Below are 18,963 nucleotides of genomic sequence, written 5' to 3' on the forward strand. Positions count from 1 at the left end.
AAAAAACAATAAATTATAGTGTTCATGCATTATGCTTTATAAAGTATTAGAAAATCCCTAAGGATTTCTATCAGGGGACAAGTTCAAATCATCTTCTTTGTACCTAGTTAAGAATTATTCTTGTTAAGATAAAAGAATATTTTTTTGCCAGATGTGGTAGTGTACACTTTAATCCCAGCTCTGGGGCAGCAGGGGCTGGACGATTTCTGAATTCAAGGCCAGCCTAAAGAGTGAGAGAGATCCTGTCTCAAAACCCTAAAGAATAATAACAGTAGTTTGCAACGGCCTTTATAAAGTGTCCTTCCCCTGGGGGCTGGAGAGACGGTTCAAAGGTTGGGAATGCAAATGGTTCATGTGGACGTCCTGAGTTTGTGTCTAAGTCCAGTTCCAAGGAAACCTTTGCCTCTGGCTTCCATAGACACTGCATTCATATGCACATAATTAAGAATGATTTTTAAATGTCCCTCTAACATTCTGTAAATCGTAATATTGTTGTAAATATATGAGGTCTTCTTTGTTGCCAATATGAAGGAAGTTTCTACAATCTAATGATCTGTATGTATTGTTACTGCTACCAGTGATCTAAGTCTCAAAAAAGTCAAAAGGAAAAAAACACATCTATATGAGTAATTCTCCCTCGGAATGATTGAGAGCATTAGTATATTCCACAATTAAGATCTTCATTCTCACAAAGTTTAGAAAATAGTGTCTTAGCTTGAAAGAGTTAATACATTGTCATGCCACTAACCACCAAAGAATAATCTAGGTACTGAGAGCAAAGCCCATTAATCCTTAATACTAACACTTTAATGCATAAAAGAAAGATGTATGTGATTTAATTTCAAGTCACCTATGGTGCTGAAAAAGTATTAGCAGTGAAGTGAATAGATATTAAAGAATGGAAATTACATTTACAAGTGGCATATAAAAGTCAAAAATCAGGAGGGAAATGAACTTAGAAAACTCAAAAATGCTAGTATTTATATACTGCCACAATTCTTTGTTTATAAAGCACACATATACAATGTGTAGTATGTGCTTGGGATACCCACTCTTTTGAGATGAATGAAACTGTGAAGTTGATCCATTTTCAGCACACACAGTATAGACCTTTATAATATTTCCTTTTTATATGTGTAATGGCAATTCTAGTGAAAACATATATACTCTATTAAATATGCACCTTAACATTTCTGAACAATCTGCCTTGTTGTAGTTATTATGCTTAATTAAATTTTGATGTTTTAGAAAAAATGGATCTCTTTGTATAAAAAGATTAAGGATGAACTGAATATTTAAGTCTAGTGACATGGAATTTTTTTTTGTTTGTTTGTTTGTTTGTTTGTTTGTTTGTTTGTTTGTTTTATGAGACAGGGTTTCTCCGTGTAGCTTTGCACCTTTCCTAGAACTCGCTTTAGAGACCAGGCTAGCCTCGAACTCACAGAGATCCACCTGCCTCTGCCTCCTGAGTGCTGGGATTAAAGGCATGCACCACCAATGCCTGGCTGTGACATGGAATTTTAAACTTCCAGAAAGAATCAGTGTCTATAAATATTTCAAACTGCAATGAATACGCTTTTTTATCATTCTATTTACTCTGTGCTTCCCTTGAAGCCAAGGGTCAGTTCTCCATGGAATGATATAATAAGCATTTTTAACAAAAATAATTTGAATATAATGAAGCTGTGATATTTTAAATAAGACACTGGTATAACCAACAAATAGTCCATTTCATACCAAAAAAGCTTTTGAGCTAGAGAAACATCTCAGTGGGTATAAGGCTTGCCACACAAGAGTGTGAGGATCAGAGGTCAGATCCCCAGCACCCATATAAATGGCATAGTGGAGATTACCAGAATCTGAGAACTTTGTGTTCCAGAGAGAGACCCTGACTCAATGTATAGAGTGATAAGGAAGACTTTACTCCATAGCAACCTCTATCCTCCACATGTGTGTGCACACACATGCTCACACACAAGGCAGACTCTCTCTCTCTCTCTCTCTCTCTCTCTCTCTCTCTCTCTCTCTCTCTCTCTCTCTCTCTCTCTCTCTCTCTCTCTCTGACTCTCTCTCTCTCTGTCTGTCTGTCCTCTCTCTCTCTCTCTCTCTCTCTCTCTCTCTCTCTCTCTCTCTCTCTCTCTCTCTCTCTCACACACACACACACACACACACACACACACACACACACATACACTTATACATCTGCACATGTATTTTTAAAATAGACAAACATTTTCTGTATGCTGTCAGTTGTAACTCACACAGATGTCCATGTGGGTCTTCCAGAAGCTGCAATGCAGAGGCAAAACACAAAAGCTGGGATAAGGCAAGAGAAAGGGGGACCAAATCATCATCTCCTTTTAATGAGCAACAGTGACTTATCTTGTAGTGAAATGGTCAAATGATGGCCAGTTTGCTTCTCCTACTGTCTTATGTTTGCCTGTTCTTTTGTTTTAACTCCAGTCTCTCTTTTAAAACATGCTTCCTCTTCTTTCTCATCCTCCTCCATCTTCTTTTCTCTGTCCCTATCTCTGAATAAACCTGGAATTAAACTGAAGAACTGTTTTTTAGCATCTGTATGTCATTGTTATCACATTAGCCACATGCTTCCTGATATAAAAAGACAGACCTTGGTTTAGATCTTGGGGTAAAGCTTCTTCTGACTTCCTTCCTGCTGCCCTGTGTTCTTTTAAATGACAGTTCTGTCACTTGATGGCATTCTTCAAAGGCTTTGACTACTTAAAATATTTACAACACGCCTTTGCATTGAGTAATTGACTTGGTTCTTTGTTTAATGTTTGTTGCTCAGACAGGACCAAACCATGTAGACATGATTGTCATTGGACTTGAAATCCTCCTGCCTCAGCCTTCTAACTACTAAGATTATGAGCAGGATATGCTAACGTGCCTGTGGAATGGCTTACTTTCTTTTCCTTTAAAGCCAACTTAAGGGCTCATTATCAAAATTTTAATCTGTGACATTAGAATTTAAAAGTAAGTAAAATTACTCCATAGTTCCAGCATGTGTGTAACAAAATAATTATTCATAAATAATACCCAAATGAGCTTTGAAAGCCTATTCTGCCAAGTAAGTATGAAATGAACAGAATAAACACACATTATCCCTCCCTTGGAGGGGCTTCATAGGCTTGTTACTAATGCTGGGTTTCCATGGGAATCTTAAGTATGGTTCACATATCCTCTGATAGACAAAAGAGCCCAATAAATGTCCCTGATATTCATTCCATTATCTCAGGCACTTTCTGATGTTAAGTTAGGAGCTTAAGCAAAATAACTCCATTATCTTCTATTAAGTACTTTGCTAATGGTATCGCATACTGTGCTACTGCTTCTGTAGACTAACTGAAGTCTAGCTAGCAATCTAGACACCTCACTTACAAAATTCATTCCTGGGTAAACCACGAGAAGTTTCTGTTTGAAGATCCAACGCTTGAAATTCAATTACTCTAGAGCTATTAGATAATGCTTTAATCCTTTCCCAGGTTCTATTGTTATGTGTCTAATATTATGTTTATTCCTCATCTAAATAGATAGTAATTTCTATTATGATTTATTGGTGAGGCTCTATTTTTTAAGTTTAAATAAAAATAGTTAATGTTAGCCAGTTGTAGCAGTGTTCACCTTAATCCCAGCACTCGGGAGAGAGAGGCAAGTGGATCTCTGAATTTGAAGCCAGCCTGGTCGACATAGCCAGGGCTGCATAGTGAGACCCTATTTCAAAAAGAACAAAAAACAGAACAAGTGAATGCTATTTTGTATATAAAGTAGTAGGTAGCCTTTGGAGTCCTGTCTACTTTGGGAATTAATGTTATTAAATAAGGAATGTCATATGTCTAGTATAGTGCTGCTGGATGTACATGTGCTGCTTTCTCTGTGATGGGTTTAATCTCAAACCCCACTTTCTTATTTAGCTTCATTGTGGGGGCAATGTCTCAGAATTGCTTTAAATCTAAAAGTGAAGCTAACTGAAGCTTGTTAAATAAAAAGACCCAGGAATCATGAGGTCTGAACTTAGCTATTTTGGCACTTTCTCAGTATTTTCCTATCTAACATAGTTCTTGTCCATGTTTAAAAATCTTACGGCCACATGAAAAAGGAATAATAGGCAGCTAAACAGGCCTCAACTTTCTGTGGCTGAGAATTGCTTTGTGGTCCAACTTTGCAGACAATTTTGAATTGTGACAAGGTTTCATGTGACACGTATGTGCAGTAGACATCCCTACAAACCTGAGTAGAACAAGTGAGAAGAGCCACTTAGTAATAAGAGCTTAGAGCTAGCAAGTTACCTCAGCAGGGAGAAGGTGTTTGCCATGAAGCCTGACAACCTAGTTCTATCCCTAGAGCCCACAGAAAGGAGGGAGGAAAAAGCCAAGTAACCAACTCCACAAAGTTGTCCTCTTACCTACACACACACACACACACACACACACACACACACACACACACACACACCCTGTGGTGCACACACACACATAGAGACACATGTGTGTGAAGTATAGGGAAAGCATGACCTCAAATTATTCTAGAGTCATAATATTATTGAAAGCTTTATTTCTAAAGTATTATCTTGTGATGAGGAATAGTAGAGGTTACAAAATTATGTATACTTCACTTAGATTATTTATTTAGAAATAATTTTAAGTCAAAGCTAATAATAATGTTATGTTTTGTTGAAGTACGATTCTTGTTGTTTCTGTCCATGGGCAAGTACATATTTTTATTTAACCATATTTAACCACAACTAAGTATTAGCCCTGTGCTTGCTAACAGAAAAGAAGAAGGCAGTGAAAACAACCCAACAACTGGAATACTGGGCAACAAGGGGAGTACAAACATATGCCCAGACTGTTGTGGAACAGGCTTTTTCAGTCACTTATATTTCAGTTATGCAGTGGAGCATTGCTGTTTTAACACAATGAAAATGACTTCCTTGATGGGGGACATCAGGGGGAAAAGAAGCCAGGCATGACTGTGCATGCCTGGCGTCTCAGTGTTGAGTGGGCAGTGGAGGGTTGATCTTGAGGGCTTGCTGGCCAGCCAGCTGGGTTGATAACGGTGTGTTCCAGCTTCAGTGAGAGCCCTGATCTCAAACAGCGAAGTGAGGAAGCGATGGTGGAACACATGCTGACAGCACCCTGACCTTCACAGACACTCCCACATGGGAGCACACAGGCATATATCACACCACAAAGAGAGGAGGAGGGAAGGAGCGGGGGCTATCGATAAAGCAGAGCAAGTGTCAAGCCTGGTCCCCTAACTGCATGAGCAATTTTAGGCAAGGCTCATAGACAAACTGCCTACTTGCCCACCTCAAATGGATATAACTAAAAGCAGCTTTTGTTTCAAGGCAGTTACTTTGGGGTTATTATACAACAGGAAATAGCTGATACAAAAATACTCAGTGTAGCTGTTCATCATCATGTGTGTGCCTATAATCCCAGCATCCTGGAAGATTGAGAGGTTGAGGCTATACGAGGCTTCATCACGAGTTCAAGTCAAAATAGGGCAACTTAAGAAGCATCCCACTCCAGAAAGCGCACATATACGTACTCAAAAACTGTATGTGTCCAGAATAGAGGCTTGGCTTTGTTCACCAGGTAGGCTGGGGTATTAATGGGTTAATGCTCTACCTCTAGGCTCCATTTAAGCCAGTAATGGAAATGATATGATAAATAGGAATAACATGCAGTTCTGAGGAGACAGATATTGCAGTTTCTTTTTGTAGTGTTCAAACTGTATGATTGTATATGACTGGGTATTTTTAAAACATGAGGCATGATAAGGAACATGCAGAGAAGAGTCAATAATGTGAGCCATCTATTAACTTTAATAAAGCCATTTGAAGGCAACTTTTAGACTGGAAAAAAATGAAACATTGTGAAGACTTGAGAATTCTCCGATATTTTGACAATACTTTATATAGGAAGTCAGTCAGGTGACTTAATACAGGTAGGGAAGTTGTAAGGAGGCAGCTTTTCTCCCAGAATAAAAAATAAGTTTGTGGCCGTGCAGTTAGTATCCAGCTTCCCAGTTTGTACAGTTTTTGCCTCCTTGTTCATTCTTCAGTCACTCTGGTTTCTCCGCCCACTTTTGCTCCTGCGTCCACTTCTGCCTTTTCACTTCAAATGTGAGTGTTCTGACTTCTTTTCTATTTGATAGCCCAGTAGTGTGTGTCCTTTTGTGAGCATGTGTGTATATGTTCTTTCTATGGCCGTGTCTTTTTAAATATGTACGTATGTACATTTTATATGAGTCTGCGTTATTCACAGTCATATGTTTCAGTTAGGCTCAAGCTGAGTAAGAGTCCCTTGGTTTCGGGTGTTGCAGCTTCTGCACGGGGAGAGTGGATAAGCCCTGTGAGTTATCTTCTTCCATTTAGTTCTTTATATCTCCTCCCGATCCTTCCTGGCTCTCCCTCTGACCATGGCTCTTTTCTGTCTGCATCTGGAACCTTCATCCCATTGTTACTTCTTTTTGTCTGTCAACAACTTCTGCACTGAACACACTGGACTCACCACTCCGCCTAAAACTCAAACTGACCAAGGATATTTCTTTCTGTGCATTTCTGTGTGGTTTCTTGAGACAGAGTCTCTCACTTGGTAGCACAAGCTGACCTTGAATTTATGGCAGTCCTCTTGCTTCAGGATCCTGAATGCTGGTATTACAGGCAAAAGTCCCCAAAATATCTCTTTACCAGCTGGCAGGAATCTTTCTCCATACCTCATGTAAGGGGCTGGAGAGAGAGCTTGGTCCATAAAGAACTTGCTATACAAAGTATGAGGACCTGAGTTTGAGCCCCGAAATCCACACAAAAAGTTGAACCTTGTGGTACATGCATTTAGTCCTAGTGCTGGTCAGGCAAAGAAAGACAGGAAGAGCTCTGGAACTCAATGGCCAGACAACCTAGACTAATTGGCAAGCCCCAGATACTAATGACAGATACTGTCTTTAGAAAGAAGGCTGACTCCTAAGAAGCAATAGCTAGGATGAACCTTGCCTCTTCATGCGTGCAAACACACACATGTACCCATCCACCCCTGAGCATGTACCCCACACACCCCTAAACAAGTGCACACGTGCATACAGAGAGAGGGGGGGGGGAGAGAATTATTGTGCTTCCCTATTACTAATTTTATCTCTTTTGTAGCCATTAAAAAATAAATAAAAACATCTTTCTTGGGTTGACATCTCCCTCTCTCACTGTCTATCCCTCTCCTTTCCTCAGTGATTTCTACTGAGTCCCTAATCAAGACTGATCACTTGATGTGGATTTCAGGTACTCAGTTTAATGTCTTGCTCCCTACTTCACCTTCTCCAAGTATGCTGAGAATCTTTGGCACATGAATAACATGCCTTATCTTTTTGTCCCTTCTAGATATTGTCATTGCTCAGAAATTTTCTACCTCTAAAAGATACTGAGAGCAACATTGCTTCTCTGACAGTTACCACGCTCTATTCCAACTACTCTTGCTTTTTAGTCTCAACACAAATTAAAACACCAGTTACTTGCCCCCTCCATTTTTCCCTAGACTAACAAGACTTTATAACTTTCTTTCTTTAGATAATATGAATTCTAGTTTGTCACTTTCTTCCCAAGATACTTGAGTCTCCTTATCCTCATGTCTTTCTAAGTCGTATAAGCCATATAAGTCAAAATCTTAATTTCTCCCATAATTTTCCCTTCCCACTTCCACTCACAACATTCATAGCTGATGGAAAATTGAAAGTTATACTAATGTAATGCCAGTGTCTTCTACAAAACTCTAGTCTCTAACCACACAGAGATGGGTCTTCAGTCCCACATAGCAATCCTGTTACATAGCCATGATCATTTCCCCCACTAATTCCATTAAACCCTTATTGTTCTTTTCCAGAATTTTCCCTCTGTGTTTTCATCAGAAATCTGTGTCTCCTACTCCATGGGGAAAACTGAATCTAGCTGCCATAATTTCTGACAATTATCTTCCTCTACACCTACAAAATTGTCCACAGCTGTTTCCGCCTCAACTCTTTCCTGTTGCTCCCCAAGGAAAACTTGTCTAGTCATTTTTCTAGAGATTAACCTACAAATCCTGCTGTGACACCACCCTCTGAGACTTTACTTTTAAAAGTATCATCTTTCTCCCTTCAGTTTTTTAAATCTTTCCATGGTCTCCTTTTCTATGATCCATAGATATAGTCACATCTTCTTTTTAAGACATCCCCTAGTGGCTACAATCTTCTTTACTTGCTGGGTGAGCTTTCATATAAAAGCCTGTCTGTGCTTTTCAGTTTTTTAATATTCTGGTTATGCTTGGACAACCATTGAAAACCATACCCAAATGATTGACATTTCCTCTGTCAAATAAATAGGCATCTTCCATTCCAACCCTGTTTGTATGTGTGTGTTTGTGTGTTGTTGTTTTGAGACAGGGTCTCACTATATAGCCTTGGCTGGCCTGGAACTTGCTACGTAGAATAAGGTGGTCTTGAACTCATTGAGATTCACCTGCCTCTGCCGTCCAAGTGCTGAGATTAAAGGCATGTGCCACCCACCATGCTAGGCTACTTCAACTTTCGTTAAACCATCACCTCACCCTGTTAATTACTCCCTTCTTGAAGTGCTCACACTTTATTCTGTGACAGCATGTCATCTTTGGTCCATGTTTTACTTCTCTCTTTCTCAAATTCTTTTCGAATTTTTATTTTGTATCCTGGCTTCATCTTGGTTTATCCCCCTTCCAATCCCTCTTCTCCTTTTCTTACTTCTTCCTCTAGACAGTGGTTCTCAACCTTCTTAATGCTGCAGACGTTTAATACAGTTCCTCATGTTGTGGTGACCCCCAACCATAAAACTATTTTGTTGCTACTTTAGAACTGTAATTTTGCCACTGTTATGAATCATAATGTAAATATCTGATATGTAGAATATCTCTGATATGAGACCCCTGTGAAAAGGTCATTTGACCCCACAGGGGTCAAGACCCATAGGTTGAGAATGTCTGCTCTAAACTTTTTCATTCATTCCTGTGGCTTTGATTAGAAACTAGAATAGAACCTACCCATGACCTGCCTGGTTGATCTCTTGCCCTTCTGTCTTCCACCTCATAGTCCATCATCCTGATAAACCATAGCTCTGGTAGTACTTATTACACACCAAATTTTTCCTATCTCTGGACCTTCGTATATTTCCTCTGTCTGGAATGCCCATAGCGCTAGCTAATCTAAGTCAGTTTGTCACAAGGTAGAGTTGTCTGAAACGAGGGAACCTTAATTAACAAAATGCCTCCATAAGATCAGACTGTAAGGAATTTTCTTAGTGATTGATGGGGGAGGGCCCAGCCAATTGTGGTGGTGCTACTCCTGGGCTGGTGTGGTCCTGGGTTTGTTAAGAAAGCAGACTGAGCAAACCGTGGGGAGCAAGCCAATAAGCAACACCCATTTATGACCTTTACATCAGCTCCTGCATCCAAGTTCCTTCCCATTATGAGTTCCTGCCCTGACTTCCACTGATGATAAACAGTGATGTAAAAGTGTTAGCTAAATAAATCCTCTCCTCCCCAAGTTGCTTTTGGTCATGGCATTTCATCACAGCAGCAGTAACCATAACTAATATGCCATCCTTGCTCACTTCCCACTCCACCTTTTTTGAGGTGATTATTTTATTCTTATTTTTTAATACTACTTCAAACATTCCACAGTAACCTTTGCAGACCTGCCCTCTATTTCTATATCAAACTAGATGCTATTTGATGGCTATGCTTAATCTCTCACTATATAATATGCGCCAATGATGTGTTGATGAGGTGATCTTTCTTACCTTGCTCCTAATCGTTCATAAAATATTTGTTGACTAAACAGAAGTCAGCCTGGATCACAAACTGTGGTATCCAAACCTTTGCTTAACATGCCCACATACATGTCTCACCAAACCCTAATATCTATGAGTATCTAACAAAACTAATCTTCACAGGGAGAGCTCCTAGCAGAAATCTGATATTTCCTCTACGTTGCCTCAGAGTATTGCTGTTTACCTAGTTACCAATACTAGACACTCAGGAGTTAGCCTTCTTGCCTCTCCTGCTCTACTCCCACCTACCCTCCAAAGTCACTGAGTACTTTTGAGCCTATGTTCACATATCTTTCCAATCACTTCCCATATTCCATCTGCATTGCTGCAGCTCTAATTAAGGCTTTCAAGTCTATGATCTTTAAATTTATTTTTTATTTATTGTATATGTGAGTGTGCTGGCTTTGCCAGAAAAGGGCATAAGATCCCCTGGAACTGGAAGTTCATGTGGTTGTGAGAAACTTGAGGTGCTGAGGGCTGAACTTGGGTCCCCTGCAAGAGCAAGTGTTCCTAACCACAGAGACATCTATCTCTCCAGCACTGATATTTTTATTGTGATAAAATTTTTAAAATTTACAATGTTAGCCATTTTAATTTTAAAGTTCAACACCATTCAGATTGTAGAACTCACTGGTCTTCTTCAGGATAAGGAGCCATCTTACCTATTGGTGAAGGTAGTCTCTGGCCAGTCTCTATACTTTAAAAGAACCAGTGAGCTCCAGGTCCAGTGAGGGACCTTGTCTCAAAAAATAAGGTAAAGAAAAAAAAAAAGAGGAAGACAGTGAATGTCACCCTCTAACCCCCACACAACACACATGCATGCATGCATGTGCGCGCGCACGCGCGCACGCACATGCACACACACTCACACACACACACACACACACACACACACACACACACATACATTCATAAAGCAAAGGTAATTAAGTTAGGTCACCATTTAAAAGTCTAATACAAGAAAAATAGTCATAATAATAAAATAAATTTAGTAAGAGCCAAAAGGATCGTGGAGTTTACTGTGAAATTGTGTTTCCTGGGAATGTCAGAAGCCATGGGAATCGTAGCCTCATAAATTGTTGGGATTACAGGCTGGTGCCACTACATTTAGCTTGGGTCCCACTTTAGAGCATAATTTCCATATTAATTAATATGAGAGTATGAGAATTCTTACTCTATCTGGTCGTACAAAATGAGTTCAAGGCCAACCTGAGCAACTAGTGAGACTCCATCCTAAATTCAAAAGTGAAAGAATCTGGAAGGCATTCCATTTGCAGAGCGTTTGCCTTGCTTTCGCTGGCCTCCAACCTAGTGCCGAAGGGGGAGAAGGTGCTCCTGTGTGCAAGCTGTTTAGTCAGTTAATTGTGAGGAACTGTTCTGTCCTTCTTTTCTGCCCCATTGCAATAAGTTATCCAATTACTAAGAGTAACTCAGTCCCACAGCGATTCGGACAGAAGGCGGGAGGGAGGAAGGGAGGGAGGGAGGGCGGGCTCTGGTAATCGTTCCAAGCATAGTACATTGGAGAGGTGAGGGCCTTCAGTCGTCAGGCCCAGCATTGCATCCCAGCTCCAAAACCCTCTAGTGCATGGCACTGCTCGGTTCCCCTCGGTAGCCCTTGATTCTGCCGTCTGACTATAATATCATCTCTAGAGAGTTATAGTGAACATTAAATACGTGAACAAATGGCTATTTATTTACTATCACGTACATACAAAATATATCACAGGATTCATTCATAGTGAAACATGGGAGCAAAACACATAAAAATGCCAAATAACTTTCAGATTATAATTCTATGGAAAAGTTCATTTCATTATAGTGCATATGTAATTATATAACTACAAAGAAAAGAGTAAACTCTCAATTGGAAAAATAGGATTTCTACCAAAATAGTTATAAATTTAGTCTTCAAGTTGTATAGAAATTCCATTAAAACAAATAATAGGTTTTAACCGTGTATTATTTTCTAAATGAATTAGCATGAATTTGCTTTTTTGCAAAGTGTGCTTGCTAAAAGAAGTCAAATGTGCCAGCAAATTCTTTTCTAATTTGACCTAGGAAATGGGTATAATGACCCTACTAAGACAGATTATCCATTACCATGTGGTCTGAAATTTATAGGATTCTGGTAACCTAAACATTAACGGAAATATCTTTAAGGTAAAAATAAGGACAGAAGGTCCAAATTTATCACCATGTGCCTCACAACCAATCTGAGAGTTCTTGTCAGTCCTTCAGGTACTTCAGATTCAAATCTGAAAATTCCTAGTCCTCACTATAGCCCTATCCTATCCCGTGAAACCCTCCTGAATATATTATTGGTTAATACTAAACAGTTGGGGCCTCTTTTAGTGAGCTGCATGATATTTTTTTAAATATGGTGGTAAAGACTAGCCTACAGGCAAATCCTGTAAGATATTCAGCGTACACACCAACCTTCCTGTTGACTCAGCCTCTGATTGGCAGGTGTATTCCATCCCTACAGAAGAAATTGGAGCTTCATTGTGTTTCAGAAGTCAGAGCATTCTTACAAAATGGAATAGTTGACATTTTTCTCATTTTTGAGATCAAATTTTCATAAACCATTTAACCTGGATAAGCTGAGAATGTAGTTGATGTACTATTTGTTGAAATATGGTAGCGACATTGCAAAACATGATATTTAAGTATTTCCTCCTAACCTCTTACCTTAGCAAGATATCTGAACGTATAAAGAGGAAAGAAAAGTAAGACACGTTATCTGTAAATAAAAAGCCAAAAAGAAGTACAGCATAGATTTGTTTGAGCAATTTGGTATCCTACTGAGTCTGGTTTATAGTAATAGTAATTATAATACATTGTAAAACTTACTTTCTTTTTTGTTTGTTTGTTTGTTTTTTCGAGACAGGGTTTCTCTGTAGCTTTGGAGCCTGTCCTGGACTAGCTCTGTAGACCAGGCTGGCCTCGAACTCACAGAGATCCGTCTGTCTCTGCCTCCTGAGTGCTGGGATTACAGGCATGCGCCCCCACCGCCTGACTTTACTTTCATTTTTATAAGGAACTTTTCTTAATACTTAGTATTATGAATGATATGAGGCAGGGATATATTTCATTAACTGAAAAACAATATTTTATGTTAGTAATGGCCTGAAATATTATTAATGATTTGCTAAGATTTTTCCTGGGAATAATTTGTTATGAGTTGGTTCAGGGCCTTGGGCTTTAGTTCAGTGATATAGCACTTGCCTAGCATGCACAAGACCCTGGATTTGATCCTAATATGGCCCCAAAAGAAGTTAATTTAAGTCAGAACTGGATTTTAACAATAAACTTTTAGTATTTTTAACTCACACTAGAACTGGTATACCCCCTTCCACAATTCAAGTTAATAAACTTTTGCCTTAAAAGATTTATGTACTCCCATCAGTTGTAATCTTCAGTTTGTCAGGTAGGTCCATTTCACCACTTGGCAATGTCCAATGAAAACAGGCTAATCTGTGAATGCAATGGATTTTTCCATGAATTGTCTAAATCGGGTCTTTGTACCCCTAGATTGTTTTTAGTGACTCTACCTTATCCACATTTAATTTATACAGCTGAGAAAAACATATAGTAATAAGCAGGTAAGATTTGAGACCATTGCTACCTTTCTAACAGAAGCCTTCCAAGGTCCTGGGTGTTTGTTTCATGGCCCTGATCACTGATAGCAGGATTCTTGCTATGTGCAGCCATCCACTAAATGTACTCTGGTTTCCAATGTTGTGTGCAGTTGATTGTCCGTCCCTTACATGCTCTCAGTCCTTAGTGTCTTGCTCTGTGCCTTGTTTATTTGTGCAGGGCCATATAAATGAGGCAAAAGACTGTTGCTCACTGGTCTCTGTGGAGGGAACACAAGACCATTGGTTCTCATTTATAAAGAAGGATTTTCTATCTATGACATCAAGAGAGAGGTTTGGCTGAGTTTTTGTGCTTCTCATAAAGGAAAAGAAAGGGAAGGGAAACGAAGGGAAAGAAAAGAAAAGAGAAAAGAAGGAAACTGAGCTACTGTTCTGACTCCGTCATCTTTTGATAAGTAGAGATGGCTGGTCCACATGAGTATGCTTTTTCTCCATACAATAGCCAAAGAGCACTACAGAATCCACATCTGAATGTTAGGTGGTTGTCAGTTTAATTAGCAGGTTTTTAATCAACCAGAAAGATCACTTTTCTCTGACCAAAAAGCATGTATATAGGTAACTCCTAGTGTGTACTACTCAGAATAGGAACTTCAAAATATATATATATATATATATATATATATATATATATATATATATATATAGCACTGGAATTCTGATTGTATCAGTGTCAAATCACATGTCTGTTTTATTCCCATGCTAATAGAACATTAAATTTTTCATCTCTTTGTTTTAATCAGCTGGCTGTGAAAAAGAAAGTGATTTGCTGTGCAAGAGTTGTGCTGTATACCAACTAATGCACCATTTATTTAGCTAAGGAACATACCTCAGTCTACTTAGATGTCTGTATTGAAAGATGTGTTTCTCTTACAGATACCTGCTTGAAGCTGCTCTTTGCTTGATAGGCCATCTTGTCTGTAGTAGATAATTCATCCACAACTTTTATGCAAGAAGTCTGTATATTTTGTGTGACATCTAACTAACATAATCAAGAATCTGAGTTAAAATTCATGCTGTACTATTTTTTAACCTCAAATTCTTAGCACTCTGTGTGTCTCTCACTCACAGCAATGCTTGTTTCTTAACATGACTACCGGGATGAGCTGGTCACAAGCACATACTCTTCACTGCAGCCAGAATATTCTCTATAATAATTGTACTTTTTCTTTTCTCTTTCCCCTTCCTGTCCTTCCCTTAGGTTAGAAAGGCTAGTGGATGTCCTGAGGAAGAAGGTTGGAACAGGGGCCGTGCGGACAGTGATCTGACTGAAAAACACCCAGTCTGGGGCAAGCAATCACATCTGGTGGCCAGGCTGCTTCATTCAACACTGTGTAAACACTAAAAGCCTTAACTTAGCAAACAGTTGTTAGAAGTGGGACACTCCAACCACATTCCAAGCTGAGATAAAATCAAATCACAAATGTTTAACCACTTTGCTGCTGACTTCAGCTATTTATCCAAATATATTAACTACGGGCTTTTAGCAGTTATAACGCTGCAGCTTGTTTTGTAGCTATTTTATATTGGTGCCTTTAATGTAATTCTTTCTGCCGGTGTACTATAAAAATGTGTGAAGTCGGTCAGGATCGTACCCTCGCATATGGCCCTTTCTGAATCGAAGTGCAGTAAAGTAAATATTGTCTAAGCCTTAATCCACTGTGTTAGGTCAAAACTTCAAATAAATGCGTTTTCAGTATAGAGTATATTTTTTAAGTGATGGGAGAAGTTCAGACATGAGAGAATGTAACCTACCTTCAATGTATGTATGCAGCTTTTGTTCTTAATATTGAAGAATATTAAGTATAGATGTTATGAATTAAGTGTATAATTTGCTTTAATAGTACATTAGGATGGCAGCCATCAAGGCATGGCTTTGTTTCACTATAGGTAATATACACTGTTTACAATAAAGAGGTTATTAATATGCACTTCTGTATACATATTATTGGTATTTTTTTAATGTTGAGTATGGATAGTTATCTGAGCATCACTTAAGCTGTGGAAATAACCAAGTTTCTGCTCATAGTCTGGGACACGTTGGGCTTGAAAATTAGCATGTGCCAGTCAGTGTGTCTAGCCTAAGAGGCAAGAAACCATCAACCTGTTAGCGTACTTGCTCTCTTTAGATTGTGATTTGGGGGTGGGAGAAGAGAGCCTAATAGATAATATCCAGACTATAATGTCCAATATTGGACTTAGAAAAGCATTACTGCAATTTGGTTCAAGTTATCCACTTTTGAATTTAAGACATAAGCCACTCCTCACCGTAGATGTTAGGAATATTTATGGAGAATATTGTCAGTTTTACAGACCGGATAGCGGAAAGGCCATTCCTGGAACAGGATGAAACGAGCAAAAAATATTGAGTCAGTGAAAATTTTATAGGCAGAAACTTTTCTAAGTTCCTAATTCATCTGTAAGAATGAGCTAAAGTATTTATCATTTCCTGTTTTCAGGATAAATGTATTCAGAATGATAGGCTATACATTCTTCCATATGCCATTGGAAAATATCCTTTTTATGTATCTTTTAACTGTAGAATATTCAGAGGTCCTTTGTCATAAATGAAATATGAATCAGAACACTAACATACTCTGTTTCCTCCTTACTAAATCTGTAAAATGAAGCTAATGGATAGTTAGAATCGTCTCACTGTGTTCAAATTTGAAGTTCGCTCACGTTCTTAGTGATTTTTAAACTATGAGAATTAGAAGGTATATGATAGCAGGCATTAAAAGTAAGCTAACTGCATCTGTTCCATGGTCACAGAGAATGTCACAGCCTCTGATAGACCAATGACCACTTAGTCACAGAAGCTAGGGCTAGAGTTGCTTCCTTGGGCTCTGTAACAACACCCTGTGTGAAGACACAGCATCTCGTAAGTTACCCAGGGGGTACAGGTAAGTAAAGAAAAAAATCATTCCCAACTGCTCTTAACATAATCACAGGTAAAGCTGAATGTTCAGTTTGGTCTTGAGAAACAGACACTCTCCTTAAGTTATTTACTCTGAAATCTTAGAATACACATGGTGAAATAAAAACATTTTACAACTTCCAAACGTCACTTAGAGCAACCAGTTCCTGGACAATTGTACAGAGCAAGGTACTAAAAAATGAAACTCAGAGAACAATTCCGACACCCACTATTCTTCAGTACGGGTGTCCCAAAGCATCCCACACCAGCCCAGGCAACTTCTGTCTTGATTTTACACACCTGAGAATGCCCAGCCGCATTCTCGTCATCTTCCACATCATCGCTGGCTTTGTATGAAGGAGTAACCACTGAAAACCAAGGCCACGTCCTCAGAAGCCGAGCAACTGCCGAGAACGCCACTCTGCACAGTGTTTTCCAACCTAGGCTTTACCATGTCTGTTCCTGTAGGAGCATGGGAGCTCCCTTCGTTTTTTTAAATTTTATAATTTAATTTAATTTTACATATCAGCCACAGATTCCCCTATCCTCCTTCTTCCTGCCCCCCCAGCCCACCCCCCATTCCCATCTACTCCAGGGCCAAGACTCCCCTGGGGATTCAGCTCAACCTGGTAGATTCAGTCCAGGCAGGTCCAGTCCCCTCCTCTCAGGCTGAGCAAAGTGTCCCTGCATAGGCCCCAGGTTCCAAACAGCCAGCTCATGCACTAAGGACAGGTCCCAGTCCCACTGCCTGGGTGCCTCCCAAACAGTTCAAGCTATTCAAATGTCTCACTTATCCAGAGGGCCTGATCCAGTTGGGGGCTCCACAGCCTTTGGTTCATAGTTCATGTGTTTCCACTAGTTTGGCTATTTGTCCCTGTGCTTTTTCCAATCATGGTCTCAACAATTCTCAATCATACAATCCCTCCTCTTTCTCACTGATTGGACTCCTGGGAGAGCTCCCTTCTTAAACTAAGCAAGACTTTAAAGAAAAGACTGCTATTGGTCGTCACACTTGATCTGCAAAAACTTCATTTCACATCTTTTTACTCTACCAGTAGCCACATGATAATTACTGTACAGATTTTAACATTGGTTTTTATTGTTTTTCTGGTGATTGTTATTGCATTGATTCTGATGAGAAAACAAATGAAGAGCCTCTTGGAATTTCCGAGGACTGATGTCTCAGGGCTGATCCTCATTAAATTATAGGGTTCTCAGCCTCTCTGTAAGAAATAGTAGAGTAAATATTTTTATTTTTCAATTATTTGTTAATTCTTGAGCATTTCCTGTTTAATCATATTTACCCCTAATTCCTCCCAGATCTTCCCCACATCCCTACCTGCTCCAATTTTGGATCCTGTTTTCTTTTTAATTTAATAATCCAGCAACCTCACTTGTGCCGTCCATATAACTCCTCATGTAGGGCCGTCCACTGGAGCATAGCAAAGATGTCAGTGTCTGCCACTGAGAGATGTCTTGGTGATTGAGTCGCTCACTGCCCTTGTAGTCAGGTGCCTCATAACTATAACTCCAGTCTGGGGGATCCAACACCCTCTGACCTCCACGAGCACCTGTCTGCACATAAGACATATACAACTCAAGTAGGCACACACACACAACTGTAAATACAAAATAAATAAGGCGGCCATTAGAAGCGATGTCTTGAAAGATACATTTTTAATTTCTGTAATCTCTGCTACTATTGTTCTGTTTCCTCTTTACACATATGCAGGAATTCTCTAGTAATCTAAAAAATTATGTACATCTCTTTCTGTGTTTTGAACTACATACATAAATCCCTTGACATTATTCTCATCTTTGCATGAACTTTGCCTCACTTAAACATAGGCAGGAGTTATTCAGAACTGTTTCTAATGTGGTCTGTTCCAAACACCTAACACTGCAGTGTTACAGAATGGTAGAGTATATTTCCATGCACACTCTGCTCCCTACAGAACATATTTGATTAAAAAAAAAAAAAACAATTACAAGCAACATATAGGCATTACAACAAAATCAATGATTAATATATAATAACTTTGATTTTGATAAATAAGCCATTGTGTTTAAGGTAATTAAAATAGTAAAAAAAATACTTTATGAAATAAGTATTTTAAGCTTCTGTTTTATGTATTTCATTACCAAATAAACTGGATAATCCTCTTATTGGGTCACTAACTAATAGAGTTTTTATTTCACACACCCAAAATAAAAACAGGTTTAAAAGAGGCTTGTAGCTTTAGTATGAAAAGGGTTACATAGAAATACCCTTGTACACAGTTTTTAGAGATCGTAACTTCTTGATGTTGCCACCTTCACATGGTGATTACACATCTGGCATTTCTATGATGAAATAACTGTGACAGATGTTCAATCATCTTCAGTGTGATTTGAATAATACACTGATTTTTCACATAAAACAGTGTGTTCTTGGTAACTCGTTCACAGCTAACCCTGTATTTGCACATTGCATACATAACCACAAATACACACAAAAGCACATTCGCCTCTTTAAAACTGATTTGTAAGTCAGTTGTTAGGCT

General features: G+C 38.9%; 1 protein-coding gene across 5 annotated transcripts in view; it reads left to right on the plus strand.

Moving 5' to 3' along the window:
- The window catches only part of Mipol1 (mirror-image polydactyly 1), a 310,896-nt gene that overhangs the window by 278,246 nt on the left and 13,687 nt on the right, over positions 1-18,963 (plus strand). For 2 of the 5 annotated variants that reach the window (XM_036206360.1, XM_036206362.1), the window contains one exon: positions 14,705-16,956. The exons of the other annotated variants lie outside the window; for them this stretch is intronic. In XM_036206360.1, coding sequence (XP_036062253.1) covers positions 14,705-14,771 — 67 coding nt within the window. In that variant the 3' untranslated portion in view covers positions 14,772-16,956. Of the gene's footprint in view, positions 1-14,704; positions 16,957-18,963 lie in introns of those variants that run through there. 5 annotated transcript variants of the gene reach the window in all.

This window comes from Onychomys torridus, chromosome 14 (genome assembly GCF_903995425.1).
Source record: "Onychomys torridus chromosome 14, mOncTor1.1, whole genome shotgun sequence".
NCBI lineage: Eukaryota > Metazoa > Chordata > Mammalia > Rodentia > Cricetidae > Onychomys > Onychomys torridus.